Genomic DNA, 19,395 nt, shown 5'->3' with positions numbered 1-19,395 from the left:
CATATCCTGATGTGATTTAGATTTAATAACATAAAAAGTGGAAATGTACTGTTATGAAAAGAAACTGGACTAAAACAGCACTGTAGGAGCTGAGTCACACCCACCATACACATTGCTAGCTCTGCACTTAGCTCAGGCTGGGCAAGAAGCAGACTGGTTACTGTCTTTTGATTCTCAGAACATACTCAGCAGCATATCCAAGAAGGAAATTGAGTGAACTCAGGCTACCCCAAACCTAAAGAGATCAATAATTTCATGCCCCACAGTCATACGCCATACAGAAAAGTAAAAGCATAACATTTTGTAAATTCAGCCTGCACATATACCTTTCTCTATGGCTATTCCTGTAAGATTCTCCAAATACCTGCTGGCTTCTTTCTAAGTAGTAATTTCATCCTTTTTTTTTTTTTTTTTTTGAGATATCCAAAGGGTAAATAATTGTATCACTAAAGCTACAATCTAGAGAGTTCAAATGAGGCCCTAGTCAGATTGCTGACCTTCAGCACAGTTCCCCCGTACAATGTCTGGCTGTTTCTGGAGACGGGCCAGAGCTTAAAGGGTGTTAGATCACTGTGGAATGGTCAAACTGCTATTGAGCTGAAAGTGAAAGCTGTGATGTTAGCACGTTTTCTCCTTAAAGAGCTGCCTGTCTGGCACATTTCACCAATATTAATTTCTTTTAAAAATAATTATGGAAGTGAAACATTTACAGCAAACATGCTATATGCATACTTGTTTATCATAATTACATGTAACTGTGGCATGGAACATGATAAAAACGGTGCTTTAAAAATAGATCTGTAATAGCTTTATACTGCTTAAACACTTCTAATTTTTAAATCAATTAAAGAGCAAAGAAGAAGGGGAAATTTATATATTCTCTACCCAACACACCGAGATTACTGTGCCTTTCCATTTATGATCTAAACTCTTGCTTTAGCAATGGAAGTCAGGAGCTAAAAGGAGTCATTAAAGGAAATGTGAAGGCAGAACTTCACTGTCTGGCCCAGCTTTGCAAGCCACACAGCTCCCACCCAATGTGTTACACACAGAAAGAAACTGACAGGTCTGCCCATGAAGGGACAATCTGATGGAGAACCTGCAAAGCAGAATTACACACAGGCCAGTCAGAAAGCCATTGTGTTGCAGCACCCAAATGCTCATGTTTCCAGAGGAATTAGAGGCACCAACCATTCTACTTTGCTAACACATCTGCTCTACCACACAGAAAAGCAAAACAAACATTCCCATTCTGGATAAGGCAGCACATGTCTCTTGCAATAAGGACAGTATATAAACAATGTACAAGGTCAGATGGGACGTCTGAGAGGGTCTCTTCAAGATCCTTTAAAGGGTTTGAGGTGTGCAATGCCTTTTCATTTGGCAGAGCAAAATGAGAAAGGAGGGACAAATGCCCACAAAGATAAGCTGCCGGGAAGGGTGTGCTATAAAATACTGCCTCGCTGGTAATAAAGAATCACAATTACCATACCATTATCCATGAGGAGTTCCGATAAATAAAGCAGAAATCCAGAAAAGGTCGACCAACCAGTTAAAATGTTATAGAGATGTTCTCAGAAGTACAACCCTACTAAATGGAACTGGTTTGCAAGATAATTTTAGTGGGATTATTTCCTTTCCTTTTTCTTTCTTTCTTTCTTTTTTTTTTTTTTGGTGTTCCTTCCTTCCTTCCTTCCTTTTTTTTTTTTTTTTTTTTTTTTTTTTTTTTTTTTTTGAGAAAGGGTCTTGTGATTTTACCCAGGCTAGCCTCAAATTGATGATTCTCCTGCTTTAGCTTCCCACATGATTTATTAAAGTTCATAAAGGAAGCTAGGTATGGTACCTGGAGTCCCAGGAACTCCGGAAGCAAAGGCAGGCAGATCACTTGAGCCCAGGAGTTCAAGACCAGCATGAGTAACATAGTAAAACCATGATTCAAAATAAATTAGTAAATGAAAGTTCATGGAGAAAAGGAAAAGCCCCTCATTTCAATTTTTCAAGAAGAATGAATCCCATTACAATAAAATTATGGCTCACGATTTGAAATTTTATGATCTGTGTTCTCAGAAGAGGGCATTTTATAGCAAACAGATGAATAATGGGGTTTAAACAGAGTCAGACTTATGTTACCTGAAAACAACGTAATGCATTTATAGATCTTAGTAAGAAAAATTATCTTAAGCAATATACTAAGAGTTTTGAAGTGCATATATGTGTGTGTGTGTGTGCGCGCACGCACACACATATGTACAGCTTAAAACCAGTAGGCTTAAAAATTAAGAATTCAGGATATCATATACAAATTTTTAGGTTGTCTATTAAGACATTGATTACCTAATAATCCAAATGAGATTAATTACAAAGAACAAACACCAAGATACTCTACTTCTGACCAAAATCGGGCCATTTACCTTTTTTGGGGCTCCTTTCTATTGCCTAAGTCCATGTCTAATGAGCATGTCAGATTTTTATTCTAATCTCACTGTGGGTACCAGTTCTTAATTTATAAGGACATATTGACATTTTTAAAATGAACATCATTCACTGTGCATAGTAGTATTTTGTTAATAAGATGTATGGAAAACTATAAAGATTTTGTTGTTTCACATTAACCATGGAGCCTAGACTTGTCTAGGATGTCAAAGTATTTATCTTAAGTACTAAAATTAAACTCAACAAAAATCAAACAGTGTTAGAACAGAAAAATAATAGCTATGTTGGTTTGAACACACTGAAAGAAAAGTGAAAAGAAATTCAGAAGTGCAGAATGAAGTGGTATTTCTAATGGAATAAGAGTCTGTCCATCTTTCCAACATGAAACATGAGAAGCACTGGCAAAAAATACTATAAACCAGAGAAAAAAGTTGGTAAATGATTTTAAAAACACAGATTATAGGATAGTCCTTAAAATAGCTCAAGAAATAAACAGCTAACAGCAGAATAGATGGAGGAAAGAAAGAGGAGTTGAATTGTAACTACACGTTATACATATTTAAAATTATTTCCTTCATAATTTACTATCATTCATCTCAAAATGACAATTAGTTTGACAAAACCCAATTCTCTTTTAAAAACGTGTGTGTGTGTATAGGTGTGTGTGTGTATAGGTGTGTGTGTGTGTGTGTGTGTGTGTGTGTATAGGTGTGTGTGTGTGTGTGTGTGTGTGTGTGTGTGTTCTGTGTCCTTCATGTTCACCAAGCAAAGAACTGAGGGGCGGGGGACAATAAACGCAAGTGAAAAAATCTTTCCAAATACTTTGTAAACAAGTTCCTCAAACAGTACACCACTGTGTCCTCACTGCTTCCCCACTGCTTCCTCAGCCTTCCTGACACACCAATAACACTGGGTGTACGATATTAACGCACAAGTATGTGGCTTATCAGCACAAAGCCAGTGAGGGAGACTAGCAGATTCAATGTAAGCCTTTCTCACTTCTCAACTACATTTCCTATCTTTGTAGGTTTTAGACACTTTTTGTTTTGTTTTGGCCTTTAAGTGACAATTTCTCTGATGAAATATTCCAGTCTTTTTTTTTTTAACGTTGCAAGAATTTCTTCACATTTTATAAACAAAAATACCAGAAATGAAAGTGTTGACAAAATCTCAAGCAGATCCAAATTCAACCATCCACTTTTCGTACTTCTCCAAGTCTGCAGCAGAGACAGACTTGGCAATTTTCTTAAGAGCCAACTCAAAGTCCCCTTTGGTAACGGGCATCTGGAGCTCCTCCTTGGAAAGGGCCCGGATCTCTTCTGGACTCAAGCCATTGATGCGCCTCCGCATGGCCATTAAAGAAGCGTCCCTAGAAACACAGCCAAATCAGTCAACAGAAACGTCTGCAAGAGCCCGCAACATTTGACTGCTACAAAGTCATGCTACAACTTCAAAGGATTGCTTCTAAGCTTTTATGCTGCCACTTAGAATTTTCCACTTCAGAAACCCTTCAGGAGAGGTTAAAAGAGGTCGCAAGTGCTGGGGAGATGGCTCAGCCTGGAAACTGCTTGCCACATAAGCTTGAGGCCCAGGAGTTCAAGCCCCAAAACCCCTGTAAAAAAGCTCTGGTATACTGGTACATGCTTGTAATTCCAGCTCTGCAGAGGTGGAGACAGGCAGATCCCTGGGGCTTGCTGGCCAGACTAGCCTGCTCGCCAAGTCCCAGGCCAGTGAGAGACCCAGTCTCAAAAAACAGGTTGGACAGCACCTGAGAAACAACACAAAAGGATGATCTCTGGCCTCCACATGCATCTGCACATACATAGACATACACCTGCAAACACACACACAGAGCGAGAGAGAGAGAGAGAGCGAGAGAGAGAGAGAGAGAGAGAGAGAGAGAGAGAGAGAGAAAGAGAGAGAGAAATAAAATAGAAAACGAAGAACTTAAATTTGAAATTCATAGTTTTTCATAGAGACCTAGAGTGAATTCGGATAGCACTAAATTTATTTTTTTTCCTCTCTGTGCCTTTAAAATAACCAAGAAGTTTAGGAAGAGGAAAACAAACTGTGAAATATGGAACTGCATACTTGGAAATGAACATATTGCTAATGTTAAGATAATTCAAGTTGTTTGTTAGTCTATCTGCAGCCTAAACAGGGAGTAAAGCCAGGAACCCCTCTCTTTGGAACATGAATGTCCATAGATAGTAGACAGAGAATTCCCTACATGGAACACTTGTGGGAAGCTAAAGGTATTAAGCGAGGGCTTCTCCTGATCTCATTTGGCAACTCTATTTGACCAACTAGAAGTAAATATGAAGGTCTGGGAGAAGTGGATGACTTTTCATGTAAAAGTTATTAAGAAAGGCAAGTCACTCACACCTTCAAATCTGTGTTTTACTGTGGTGACAGTGTGAGCTTATAGCGTCCCCTTACACTTGGATGCACCTAGAAAAATAATAGCAGAAAAAATGAGGAAAATAGATACTAAGACTTTAAAGGAAAGCTGAAGCCAATTTACATATACTTACAGATACAAGAACTCTTTCACTGAGTGGTGTGAGTTGTCTAAGAATTATCAAGTCACTAAAGTGATTGGATTTTTTTTTTTTTTTTTTTTTTTTTTGAAACAGGGTCTCCCTGTACCCCCCGCTTTCCTGGAACCCCCTATGTAGACCAGGCTGGCCTTGAACTCACAGAGATCCGCCTGCCTCTGCCTCCCAAGTATTGGGACTACAGGTGTGCGCCACCATGCCCGGTAGTGATGGGAAATTTTAAATGTGTTTCTTCTGTCAATGAAACTCATCAACTTTGTTCACTTGCATGTAGTCAAAAATACCCAATAAAACTAAATAACATTACTTCTGTTAATGCAGCTAGGCTCCAATATAAAGCAAATTAGCCATAGATTGTTCAGCTATTATTATCAAGTAAGACAAAACGGTTTCTTAAAAATCAAAGCTCAAAACTCTAAGTGAGGAGTACGGAGAGAGCTCAGTAGTAAATCACATGCCTAGCATGTGCCATGCCCTGGGATCAATCTCCAGTACCAGAAAAAAAAAGTTCAAAATTCTAAGCGGGTGTCTGTAATCCCAGCACTAGGAAACAGAGGCAAGAGGATCATGAATTTGCAGACAGTCTGAGCCACTTTGTCTCAAAAGCAAAGCAAAAGAAAAATCATATTCTTATGTAATTATTTCTCAAACTATGACCAATAGAGGTATATGCTAAAGAAAATGCAGTAGGGCTAGAGAGATGGCTCAGTGCATAAGAGCACTTGATGCTCCTGCAGAGAACCAGGGTTCAATTCCCAGCACCCACATGATGGTTAACAACTGTCTGTAACTCTAATCCCCTGGGGACCTGACACCCTCTTCTGACCTCCTTGGGCACTGCACAACATGGGTGCACTTACATACATATAGGCACATACTCATACACATACTCATACACATAAAATAAAAAAAATCAATAAAATATTTTTTTTAAAAAAAGAAAATGCAGTTTACAGATGGGAAAGCATTTCAAGGAAAAGCTGGTTGCTTTCAAAATGAGGGGCTAAGTCTACCAGCTCCAAGACCAGTCCTCCTGCAAACCCACAGCTAGTGTCTGGGACCACAGGCCACTAAGACAAACCTGCAGACATTAGTTATGTCAGCACCAGAATAGCCCTCAATCTTCTCCGCGATGTCTTCCAGTTGAATATCGGGATCCAATTCCACCTCTCGAAGATTAATCTTCAGCAGCTCGGCCCTTCCTTTTGCTGTCAGAAGATTTTCTGTTGTTAGATGTTGTGCATAAATTTACTAATTATTTTACTGAGGAATCACATATTAACATACAGGAAAAGAGCAATGCAAAAAAAGAATCAACAACTGCGAGTCTACCAGCACACTGAATTCGTCACATAACACATGGAGTACATCCATTTGCAGTGAGAGGTCACTGAAAACTGAACCAGTTCAGTTTTCCTTGTAGACTGCAAGGTGCCTGCTATAAGAACCAAAGAGCTGAACTCTTCTAGAATCTGAACACTAGTGCACTCACCCACCAAACCTGTTTCTAACTGAAAGAAGAGTCGGCCTAGTCTTATCAAACTGGACTGTGTGGGGTATGGCTCTCATGAAAACACTGCTCAGTATGACAGAAAATGGCAGAAGTCCCATCAGTAGCTCAGAAAAATTCCTAAAACTCGGGATTGGCACAAAAGACACATTAATAAACTGTACTTGGAGAGACAGCTGAGAGAGGCTTGCTGTTTCCAGGTGATTTCCTCTCCCAGTGCTGGGAATAAGTGTTCTACTACTGAACCACCTGACAAGGCACTGCTGTTCTTAATGGTGGATCTGCCTAAAGCAACACACTGAGATAGAACATAATTCATTTATCTGGTTCTCTGCTATTTTCCAAGATACAAAATAAATTTAACTTTGTTCAACTGATATTTTCATAAAATTTAAGTGTACAGAAGGAATAATTTACTTTTAATCAAAATTCACCAATTGTTGACACTCTCGAATTATCTAATCTAGCTTCCTGCCTCTCCCTTAAACGTATACTTTGTGAATTTAGAAACAGCTGGAGGAAACATACCTATAAATTTCTTGAGCATTTATCTTCTAAGAAAAAAGGCATATATACATAATTTTCACCATTATCAGAAACAATAATAGTACATTAGTGTTACCTAAAACATAACTCAAATAAAATCTCTGTGCCCCAGGTCTTCGTTACTTTTATAAACCATCACATACTGCATTTAGTTGCATGTCTGTCTTCTTTCATCTAAAGCATTTCCTACATGTTTATTTTTTATTTGTTTTGTCTTTCATGACACTGACAACTCTCCCTCAATTCATAACACCAAAGCATTTCTATAAATGTCCAAAGAGGTCCATTTGTAGAGCCTGACAGTCAGATTAAAAAAAATGTTTATGGAAATGGAATGTACCAAGAACCACTAAGGCACTCTCGAAGCAACAGCAAGATCAGAAGACTTGCTCTTATCCATTTATAAGACTTACTGAAAAACAAGAGAGGTCGGGATTTAAAAAGTAAATTCACAAAAGATAGAAATATTAAAGAAAGCTCAGGCTGAAATAAAAAAGGAATTGAAAATACATACATACATACATTCATACATACATACATACATACATAAAGTGGAGAGTGCCAGAGGAAGACACTCAACATCAACCTCTGGTTGCCAGAGGTGCATGCATGAGTGCATACACACACACACACACACACACACACACACACACACACACACACACACACACACAAACATACCATGCAAAATCAAGTACAAAGGAAAAGATTGATATGCTGTTTGCATTTAAATTAGGAACTTCTATTCATCACAAGATACTACTAATATAGTTAAAACAGACAAGTTATAGATATAGAGAAGATATTTAAAATATATATGACTTGTATTCACAGAATATTAAAAAAAAACTCAAGGAAAAAGTCAGGCAGGCTGGGCATGGTGATGTACAGCCTTTGATCTCAGCACTTGGAAGGGAGAAGCAGGTAGATGTGTAAGATTGAGGCTAGTCTGGTCTACATAGCAAGGTCCAGGCCAGCTAGAACTACAGGGAGACCCTGTCTCAAAAATAAATAAAGGAAAAAGTCAAGCTACTTAACAGAAGCTTAGGCTTGAAGAGCTACATCACAACCCAAATGACCAATATATAAGAGCAATGGTCAAATTCTTCGCTAATAGATGAAATACCACTTAAAGCACAACGAGACAGACCTGCACACTAACTAAATGGTGTGAACTAAAAAGCATGGCACTAGAGCTGGAGAGATGGCTCAGTGGTTAAGAGCACTGACTGCTCTTGCAGAGGATCCAGGTTCAAATACCTGAATCCACATGGAGGCTAACAACAATCTGTTAACTCCTGTTCCAGAGGATTCTATGCCCTCTTCTGGCCTCTGTGGGGCACTGCATGACATATGTGCACTTACACACATGGTGGTAATACACCCATACACATAAAAAATAAAAATAAAATATTTTAAAATGAAAAAAAGCATGATACCAGGACAGGCATGGCAGCTGCCTGTGATCCCAACACTCAGGAGACAGAGATGGGATCTGCAGAGTAAGCTGGCTGGCTACACTAGCTTGGCTGGACTAGTGAGCTCCAGGTTCTATGAGAGACTGTGCCTCAGTAAATGAAGAGCAATCAAGAAAGACACCCAACACTAGTTTAAGGCCTATACACACACATGACACACATATGCTAACAAAAATAACACTCATGCACAAACACCCCACTCATACACCCACACACACAAAATAAAATTTAGTTTAAAAGTCTGGAACCAGCCAGATTCTATAAAAACACAATGGGAGCATGAACTGGAACAAGTACTTTTGGAAAACATACTGGATTTATCTATTAATGCTGTATTACAGCCATGCAGCATGACCCCTCCCTCCAACCCTGTTTTACTCTTAAGATGAGGAAATGTTTCATTCTGGCCTAAAGAAACTCAGGCATTTTCATCATTATGTAAATAAGAATGTTCATATTGCTGTCCTTCATAATAACCTATAATGGGAACAAATCCAAACACCTACCAATACCGTGATGAATAAATTGTGTACAGGCTGAATGATGTCCTCCAAAATTCTTTTTTTTTTTTTTTTTTTTCGGTCTTTTTGAGACATGGTCTCCCTGTAGCCCCAGCTGGCCTGGAACTCACTATGTAGACCAGGCTGGCCTTTAACTCACAGAGCTCTCTCTCTCTACCTGCTACTGCTTCCTGAATGCTGGGATTTAAAGGCATGCACCATCACACCTGGCTTTACCCCCCAAATTCTTAGGCTGAAGTCCTAACCCAAAGTCCTTTGGAATATGACTGTATTTGGTGATAGAAACTGCCAAAAAGGTAATTAAGTTAAAATGAAAGTCATATGGGTAGGCCCTAACCCAATATGACTGATGTTCTTCTGAAGAGAAATGAGGACACAGATAGAACTAGGGTGAGGGCCACATGAAGACACCAGAGGAATATGACCATTTTTCAGGCAGAGAGAGGTGTCCTCTGTCTACACACACCTTTGTTGTTAAGGAAAAACCTAAATAAGCCCTTTAGCTTCACTTGCTCAGTTGACTTAAGGTCACTAATTCTGGAGGACACACAGCTGGGCAATGCACTGTTAGTTACTCCACAGCAGCGCTGCTGTAGAATATTTCTCCCCTGGGGTTATGACAACTGCTTAGGCTGCCTTGCAGGGACTTGAAGCCTACTGCTGAAGGAAATACTGTCTTTTCTCTTGGGTCTGCAGATGTCTGAAGGTAAGCAGAAAAGGATGAAGAGGCTTGGCATCTCTGCTTCATCCTGTGCCTGTCCCTTTGCTGTCTTACCCTTTGGGCAGATTCTACTCATCTCTGCAAGTAGAAATGGTGATTATCTGAGAAATGTTTTGTTGAGAACTATAATTCAGGGTTAACTTGACCTGGACTTGCCTAGTCTCTTGTCCTCCTTCAAGGTAGCGTCATGATGACCAGACCACAAAAGGAATGGAAAGAGGTGGCGCCTAAGTTCCTGGAAGATCTCCACCTATCCCCCAAAAGAGCAAAAGCACTCCTCCCTTTGCCACCTCTCTCCTTCATCATTCTGTCCCTGTATCTGTCACCCTGCAGCCCCCTGAAATAGAGAAGCTGATTTGTAAGAAAAGCATCCTCTTCTCCATCCTTCAATGGCTACATAAAGCTTTTCTTTATCCCCAACACTCATCTCTCAGAGAGTGAGTTTCTGTGGGATGAACCTTCATACCTGGGTTCAGTAACACCTTGATTTGTTACTTTTGGGCCTCCAGAACTGTGAGCAAGTTAATTTCTGTTGTTTAATCCAACTAACCTTTGGTATTTGTGATAGCAACCCTAGAAAACAAATACAATGGAATACCACATAACAACAAAAATGAACTGCATCTTTATATGATAACACAGATGAATCTCTAAAATACACTGAGCAAAACAAGATACACATAAACACGATTTGTATGATTTCATTTATGTAAAATTGCAAAGGAAATAAAACTGGAGATATATTATTAGGTGGTAAAAGTACACGGAAAGCCAAAAATTATCTCTATAAAGGAACAATGATGGTTACAGTGGATCAGGCAGGAAGTGTGCTAGGGAAGGACATTCTGGGGAGCTGCTGAGTTCTCAGGAAGCCCTATTTCTTTCCTAGAAATAGTTATGAGGGTGTCTGATTAGTCAGTTATTAAATAAAGTCAACATTCTAGTAAGTGTTTCCACACTGAGTTACATGTCACACATGCCAAGTGAGACAAAGCAAAGCAAGACAAAAAGCAGGCACAGTAGGAAGAGGACAGACATTTTTGAAGTTTTTCCAGGAAAAAGAGAAAGCACAACCAGAAAATCTTCACCTCCAAAATTCCTTTATCTTGGGAGTACCCTATGCTGGCCTGTAGTCAACAGGCCCAAATTACAGTTCACAGGAGGTACCTTACAAATAGTTGCTTTGGCTAAAGAAGTCCCTCATCAAGTAGGGCCCAAGGACTGGGAAGAAACAAGCAAAGGCCATTAAATGCTTTACTGTGGCCAGCCTAAGAACCCAAACACCATTTAATACATATACTATTTCTTAGAAATGAAGCCACAGTCCATTTTCAATGAACTTTGGAGCACACACCTGCTCCTAAGGGAAGACTGCTGGCTCCAGATCATGGCAGGCAGCATCCTCCTCATCCCTAGCAACTAGGACTTTGGGGGCAATCAACTTTCAATAGCAACTATATCTGTGACTTGTTAGAGGATGTTAAGTGAGATTTATCAGCTCTATAAAAGAGAATTAAGGATAATGTGAAAAGATTTAACCAGGGGCTAATGTGTTAATAACAGTATAAAAGCTACCAATGCTATATAACAATATTAACAGCCATTCTAAGTTCAAGTAAGAAAAATTAGAAGCACTCCTTATGTTCAATACTCCTGATGGGGCTGGAAGAGATGGCTCAGCAGCTAAGAGCACTGGCTGCTCTCATAGACACCCAGGTTCGAATCTCAGCACCCATGTGGTAGCTAACAACCATCTGTAACTCCAGTTCCAGGGGATCCAATGCCCTCTTCTGACCGCCAACAGGCACTGCATGACACGGGTACACTTCCACATATGCAGGCATAACACTCATACACATATAATAAAAATAAATAAATTTTAAAAAATTAAAACTTCTCCCGAGCAGTAGAGACACATTCACCACCAGACTGTCTGGCTCAAGTGTCTGTTTTGCTACACTGGGTAGGACACTTGGCCTCTGTGTGTCCAACTTCCTGTCTGTAAAATAAAGGCCAGGACAGAATCTACTTTATTAGATTACCACGTAGGTTAAACACGGTACACACATAAAGCCTGGACTGCAGTCAACTCTCAGTGAAAGTCTTAAATCTCATGCACACCAGTCAATCAACAGACTATGGGGAGCCTGAGAAAGTTCAGAGTCCTTTCCACTGGGAAAGTTCAGGCTCAACATGAAGAGAAGTGAAGTCCACACAAATGAGACAAGCCAGGGTGAGAAAACTTAGAAAGTAGCTATGCACTAACACAGGCTTTGAAAAATACACACAACTCAAATGCAAGACAGAGAAGAATCTAGAATACACACACACCACAAATAATGGTGTGAAGGTAAGAGAATTCTGTGTTCCAGAATGGAAAAAAGTAAGCACAAGAGTTCAGTGGACCCAGGCATGGTATATCTGCCTGTGAAGATACCAGCACTGGGGAGGATGAGGCAGGAGAATCACAACATCTGAAAACGCTATCATAACCACCACCCCTTTCATAATAAGAGTTGAAGGAAAGAGAAAGAAGAGAGGAGGGAAAAGGGAGAAAGGAGGAGGAAGCAGGAGGAGGGAGGAGGAGGGGTAGGAGGAAGAAGAGGAGGGGAGAAAGCAGAAAAGAAGCGCAAAGGAACACTGATAAATGTGAAGAGACACATAGGCATGAACTTGAAATAAAAGACTCTGGTCCTGATATGACAGGAAGCTAGAGTCACCCCCCCCACCGAGTCCAAAATACCTAATTCCAGCTCCTCAGAAGACTGAGGCAGGACTGCAAGTTCAAGTCATCCTGGGCAACTTAGCAAGACAGTCTCAAAATAAAAATTAAAAGGCGGGATTAGAGATATAGAGCATTTATATAACAAGTGCAAAGCCCTAGGTTAAAAGAAAAGACAATACTGCTTTAGTAGTGTTGGGTTTAAAAGCAAAATAAAATTAAATGAGGGGGGATGGAGAATTGACATCATCAGGTTAAGTGGCTGCTGTCATAATTTAGACGTACAAGTGAGAGGCAAGGGCACTAGAGCTCCACTTCTGCCTTTATTCTGCCTTCTGCTCACCATGGCAGTCTGTGACAGTAACTCCTGCCCCATACCTGTTTCTATAGGGTAACTTTGCCACTCCCCCACCCAGAGGTGGCTAATTCCCTCCTCTTGAATCCAGTTGGGCCTGAGAATGCTTCTTTCCAGAGTATTGAAGTGACACTAAATAACCTCGCAAGGTCATAAAACACAATGCTACTTCCAACTTATCCAGGGGAACAACCGCATCTGGAACCTTGAGACACTGGTATGAAATCTGACTACCCCAGGCCATGTGGAATGGACACAAGTAATATACAGCTGAGGTGTTTCAGAAAGAGCCGCAAGAGGTCCTAGCCGCCTAAGTGAAGACCCTGCAGGAAGAGTCGAAGTCCCAGCAGTGACTTTCAAGTGTCCTTCAATTATTCCACTTTTCTCTCCATTTACTCTAGATTTCTAAACCATTCTTTCAGGTCTCTCCTCTTTTCTAATTTTATTTACCGACCTTTCTCTTTATTGTTCTGCCATTTTTTCTAACAGACACTCCAGCCTACTACTGCTTCTCACCTACAACTCAGTTTCAAGGGGATAGCCTTTATTTCTGTTTTTTTCTCTGTGAAAAAAGTTAAAATGTAGCTTCCTCCACGAGGTATCCATACATGCTGTTTGTCAGAATCTACCTTCCTCACTCTGCACTTGTATTCCAATGCCCACTGCTGTCACTGCAGCTGGGCTCAGGGGCTGTCTTCCCAGGAACAGTGTCAGGTCAATAACAACAAGGAGAATTTCTTAGTTGTTTTTATATGCCACAGGACCTAACTATGTCTTACAGCTAACAAAGAGCTAAACAAACAGTTGTTCATGAATAACAAAGATGGAAGAAAAAGTAGACTTCTAAAGATGAACACTGTTTGGACTTCAGGACAGAGCATGTTCCATGGTCACCAGGCACAGAGCTTAGGAAGTGTGACAGTCCTAGGCTGCTACATTTCTAAGTCAAATCAATTCAGTTATTGTTTTAGGTAATATCAGTAAGTTAAGAACAATTTTAAGAAAAAGAATTGTTCTTAAGATGTAAGATTATCGGTCCTGGTGCAAGCACCATTCCTGGGTAAGTCCAATGTGCCCACCGTGCCTTGACACCCCAGCCTCTTTCACCCTCCCAGCTCCCTCACAGAGACTCTCCTCCTAGCCTGGGTACAGGCCCATTTCTTGTCTTGGGACCCCGGGGCTAACCTCTTGGCCCAGAGCTGCCACTGCTTCCTAATCCTTTGCATCCAGACCAACTCAGTTCATCCCTGCTGCCCCCAGGAACCCTCTAGGCCTGGTCCCGCCCTCACCTCCCTTTACTTCCCGGGGTGACATAGCCAACAGTTTCCTGAGACCAGCATCTATCCTAAGACCTTCGCCCAGGCCAGCCCAGCCCCCAAATTCCTGAGGGCAGCATCTTTCCTGGAGGGAACCAGACCTTAGGAGAAAGCCTGAAAGCATCTGAGCCTCATCTCACTTGGGCCCAGCAGACAAGAAGAAATAACAAAAATCAGAGCAGAAATTAATGAAATAGAATCAAAGAAAACAATACAAAGAATCAATGAATCCAAGAGCTGGTTCTTTGAGAAGATACACAAGATTGATAGAATGCTAGCCCAGTTAACCAAAAGAAAGAAAGAGCACCTCCAAATCAACAAAATCAGAGATGAAAGGAGAAACATCACAACAGACACCAAAGAGATCCAGAACATTGTAAGGGAATACTTTAAAAACATATACGCTACAAAATTTGAAAACCTAAAAGAAATGGACAGGTACCTAAAAGCATGGGAACCACCAAAACTAAATCAAGAAGAGATTAACAGCTTAAACAGACCCATAACACATAAGGAAATTAAAACAGTAATACAAAGCCTCCCGACTAAAATAAGCCCAGGAACAGATGGATTTACAGCAGAATTCTACCAGACATTTAAAGAGGATCTAGATCCAATGCTACTTAAGCTATTCAAAAAGAAAGAAATGGAGGGAGAACTTCCAAATTCCTTCTATGAAGCCAGCATCACTCCAATACCAAAGCTAAGTAAAGATATAACCAACAACAACAACAACAACAAAAAAACAAAACTATAGACCCATACCTTTAATGAACATAGATGTAAAAATTCTCAACAAAATACTTCCAAACTGCATACAGACACACATCAAAAAGATCATCCATCATGATCAAGTTGGCTTTATTCCAGAGATGCAGGGATGGTTCAATATACGTAAGTCAATAAACATCATAAATCATATAAATGGGCTCAAAGACAAGAACCACATGGTCATCTCAATAGATGCAGAGAAGGCCTTTGACAAAATTCACATGCACTTATGTTCAAAGTCGTAGAGGGAATTGGACTGGAGGGAACATACCTCAACATAATTAAAGCCATATATAACAAACCCACAACCAACATCATTCTAAATGGAGAAAAACTGGAAGTATTCACATTAAAATCAGGAATCAGACAAGGCTGTCCACTATCTGTGTTGGGGGACCCTGCTGCTAAGGTTGTAGTCCTCCATGTCCGGATAGCTCTAAGGGGCTCGGCACTATATGGAAGGACTCCCTTTCTCAGCAGGGGCCTCCTGCTTTCTGCCTGACTTAACTCGAGAGTGCCACCAAGCACGGATGCCTGATCTTATTTGGAACATGACCTTTGGCATAGTAACTTGCAATAAAACTACCCCCAGGTTTTTCTATATGATAATTAGACATTGCCCTATAGTCAGATGATAGGATCCCCCTGCTACATGTAAATAAAGCATTCTACGAGCACCTATCAGCAGAGGCTTTGGCTGCTGCCTCCACACTATATTTTCCCTAACCCCCACTGAATAAATGGAGCTGTTTCACTGAGTCTGGAGCTGTATCACTGAATCTGGAGCTGTATCACTAAATTTGCATCCCCAGAAGGGCTTTCTTCCATCAGTGCTCACTGGCCATCCTGACCCTAATCGTCACTTCTGCTCCAAACTTTGTTCTCGTGGATCGGTGGCCAATGATCCACGAGGGGAGGGAGAGACTCCACATATCTCCACTCCTCTTTAACATAGTGCTTGAAACTCTTGCAAGAGCAATACACAAGAGAAAGAAATTAAAGGAGTAATAATTGGAAAAGAAGAAATCAAATTGTCCCATTTTGCAGATGATATATCTAAGAGTTGTGAAAAATTCCACCAGAAAATTCCTAGAAATTATTAACATGTTCAGTAAAGTGGTAGATTACAAAATTAATGTACAAAAATCTGTAGCCTTTCTATATACCAATTACAAATGATCAGAGAAAGAGTACCTGGAAACACTCCCCTTCACAATAGCTGCAAAAAAAAAATATCTTGGAATAAACCTGACAAAAGACATTAAAGGCCTCTATAATGAAAATTTTAAATCCTTAAAGAAAGAGACTGAGAAAGACATCAGAAGATGGAAGGACCTCCCATGCTCATGGATTGGAAGAATTAATATTGTGAGAATGACCATTTTACCAAAAGCCATTTATAGATTCAATGCAATGCCAATTAAAATCCCCATGACATTTTTCACAGAACTGGAAAAAAACATCTGAAGATTCATATGGAAGCACAAAAGATCTCGGATACCAAAGCAACCCTGAGCACTAAGAGTAATGCTGGGAGGGATTACTATACCAAATGTTAAACTGTATTACAGAGCTACAGTCATAAACACAACATGTTATGGGAACAAAAATAGACCCATAGATCAATGGAACAAAACTGAAGACCCAAATATGAGTACATTCAATTTCAACCACCTGATATTTGGCAAAGGGGCCAAGAACATTCACTGGAGGAAATACAGCATGTTCACCAAATGGTGCTTTCAAAACTGGATCTCTACCTGTAGAAGAATGAAACTAAACCCCCATCTTTCACCTTGCACAAAAGTCAACTCCAAATGGATCAAAGACCTCAATGTGAAGCCTGAAACTCTGAAACTGTTAGAAGCAAACATTGGCACTAACCTACAAGATATAGGTATAGGAAAGGATTTTCTAAACCGGACATCAACTGCCCAGGAAACAAGGTCAAGAATCAAAAAATGGGACCTCATTAAACGAAAAAGCTTCTGTACATCAAAAGAAGTACCTGAGGAAGTGAAGAGAAAACCCACAGAGTGGGAGAAAATCTTCACCAGTGACACATCTGACAGAGGTTTAACATCCAGAATATATAAAAGACTCAACAAATTATCAAGAAAGGAAGCAACCCAATTAAAAGATGGGCTAAGAAACTGAACAGAGAGCTCTCAAAAGAAGAAATAAAGATGGCTAAGAAGCATCTTAAAAGGTGCTCAACATCACTAGTAATTAGGGAAATGCAAATTAAAACCACTTTAAGATTTTATCTTACTCCAGTCAGACTGGCTAAGATCAAGAGAACAACTGATACCAAATGTTGGAGAGGATGTGGGGAAAGGGGAACACTCATCCACTGCTGGTGGGGCTGCAAACTGGTTCAACACCTATGGAAAGCAGAGTGGAGAACTCTTTGAAAAAACTACAAATGAACCTACCATTTGACCCAGTTATACCACTCTGGCATATACCCAAAGAACTCATCCTACTGCAGAGACACTTGTACATCCATGTTTGTTGCTGCTCTTTTCACAATAGCTAAGAGATGGAAGCAACCTAGGTGTCCCTCAATTGAGGAGTGGATAATGAAAATGTGGTTCATATATACGATGGAGTTTTACTCAGCAGTAAAGAAAGATGAAATCATGAAATTTGCAGGTAAATGGATGGAACTAGAAACTGTTATACTAAGTGAAGTAACACAGACTCAGAAAAAAAAAAAAGCGACATATGTTCTCCCTCATATGTGGATCCTAGCACCAAATCCTTCTAAGTATATATCCAGACATAACCACAGGAACCAGGATAATGAAGAGGAACCAGGGAGATAAAGGAAAAGAATCTGAAAGAGAACAGAAGAAAACAGGTGCTAACAAGGAAGATATGAATAATAATGGGGTTATTTTAAGGGGAGGGGGGAGAGAAGGTTATACAAGGAACCTAGGAGATTAAGGGAAAGAAAGAGCTCAAGAGAGGTGGGACCATAGGAGAAGGGCATTTTTTTTTTAATTTTTACACTTTATTAAGAATTTCATACATGTATATAAGGTGTTTTGATCAAATCCATGCCCACTCCTTCCCCCCCCCTTCTGAAGAGGTAACCCTAAAATCTTTTAAGGACTAGATACAAGCTCCCAAATACTTTTGATATTTTTGGCCTTTGGGATAGAGTATGTTGTTAATAGGCTCAAGGACATGTTGCCCGATCTATTTAAAAGGCTCCCCAGTTGCATAACTCTTGTCTCTAAGGGGAAAAGAAAGTCCTTGGATCATGAATAAGAGATGTGAAGGAGAAGTAAAGGCAAGAGTAATTAGCATTACAAGTTCTAGACGGGGAACTAGAAAAAAGTAGGAACAGGGCACTTTTCAAATGTTCATATGAGAGTCCATTGGAGTTTCTTGACAGGGGCTTCGAAAAGCATCCCTCTATTGGGTTCTTCCTCATTTTTCTTTTGTCTTCCAAGGCTGGACTAATTGGCAGGGAAAAGTAGCTGGATACTCAGGTGAGGGTCCAATGACCCTGTTTGGCACTCCTTTAATGAATGAGCACAACTGTCAGCAAGTCCAACTGTGACTATGTTTAGCGATCAGGCTGAGCGAAGTCATGATGATGGTAGTTATTTCATGCAGAAGGGACTGCAGTATAGCCTCATCTTATTAAAAGGACATGGAATTTTAAAGGATTTGGTGCTAGGAGCCACATATGAGGGAGAACATACATAGTTTGTTTTTCTGAGTCTGTGTTACTTCACTTAGTATAACAGTTTCTAGATCCATCCATTTACCTGCAAATTTCATTATCTCATCTTCTTTACTGCTGAATAGAACTCCATTGTGTAAATATAACACATTTTTGTTAACCACTTGTCAGTTGAGGCACACTTAGGTTGCTTCCATCTCTTAGCAATTGTGAAAAGAGCAGCAACAAACATGGTTGTACAAGTGTCTCTACAGTAGGAAGAGTCCTTTGGTATATGCCAAGGAGTGGTATAACTGGGTCATATGGTAGGTTCATTTTTAGTTTTTTAAGAGTTCTCCACACTGTTTTCCATAGAGGCTGCACAAGTTTGCAATCCCCTTGTGAGTATTCCCCTTTCTCTGCATCCTCGCCAGCAGTTGGTACAAATTCTCTTCTCGCCAGCACCTGGAACAAATTCTCTTGATCCTAACCAGTCTGACTGGGGTAAGATGATACCTTAGGTTGGTTTTAATTTTCATTTCCCTAATTACTAACGATGTTGAACACTTTTTGAGATGTTTCTTAGCCATCTTTATTTCTTCCTTTGAGAATTCTGTTTAGCTCTTTAGCCCATCTTTTAATTGGGTTATTTGGTTTCTTGATTCTTTGTTTTTTGAGTTCTTTTTATATTCTGGATGTTAAACCTCTGCCAGATGTGTCACCGGTGAAGATTTTTTCCCATTCTGTGGGTTTTCTCTTCACGTTTTTGACTGTTTCTTTTGCTGTAC

The 19,395-nt window shown here is 40.0% G+C and overlaps 1 protein-coding gene across 8 annotated transcripts in view; it reads right to left on the bottom strand.

The window, feature by feature from the left end:
- Positions 1 to 19,395, bottom strand: part of Katnal1 (katanin catalytic subunit A1 like 1) — a 115,492-nt gene that overhangs the window by 26,954 nt on the left and 69,143 nt on the right. For 4 of the 8 annotated variants that reach the window (XM_029559624.1, XM_029559623.1, XM_029559627.1 and 1 more), the window contains 2 exons: positions 6,073 to 6,214; positions 2,007 to 3,802 (listed from right to left, as the gene is read on the bottom strand). The exons of 1 other annotated variant lie outside the window; for it this stretch is intronic. In XM_029559624.1, coding sequence (XP_029415484.1) covers positions 3,604 to 3,802; positions 6,073 to 6,214 — 341 coding nt within the window. In that variant the 3' untranslated portion in view covers positions 2,007 to 3,603. Of the gene's footprint in view, positions 1 to 2,006; positions 3,803 to 6,072; positions 6,215 to 19,395 lie in introns of those variants that run through there. 3 more of the 8 variants (XM_008825043.3, XM_008825045.3, XM_029559630.1) reach the window with 2 other exon arrangements.

Source organism: Nannospalax galili, unplaced genomic scaffold, assembly GCF_000622305.1.
Source record: "Nannospalax galili isolate Female #2095 unplaced genomic scaffold, S.galili_v1.0 scaffold768, whole genome shotgun sequence".
In the NCBI taxonomy this organism is placed as follows: domain Eukaryota; kingdom Metazoa; phylum Chordata; class Mammalia; order Rodentia; family Spalacidae; genus Nannospalax; species Nannospalax galili.
The sequence above is the reverse complement of the archived record's forward strand: the minus strand, read 5'-3'. Positions and strand labels throughout refer to the sequence as shown.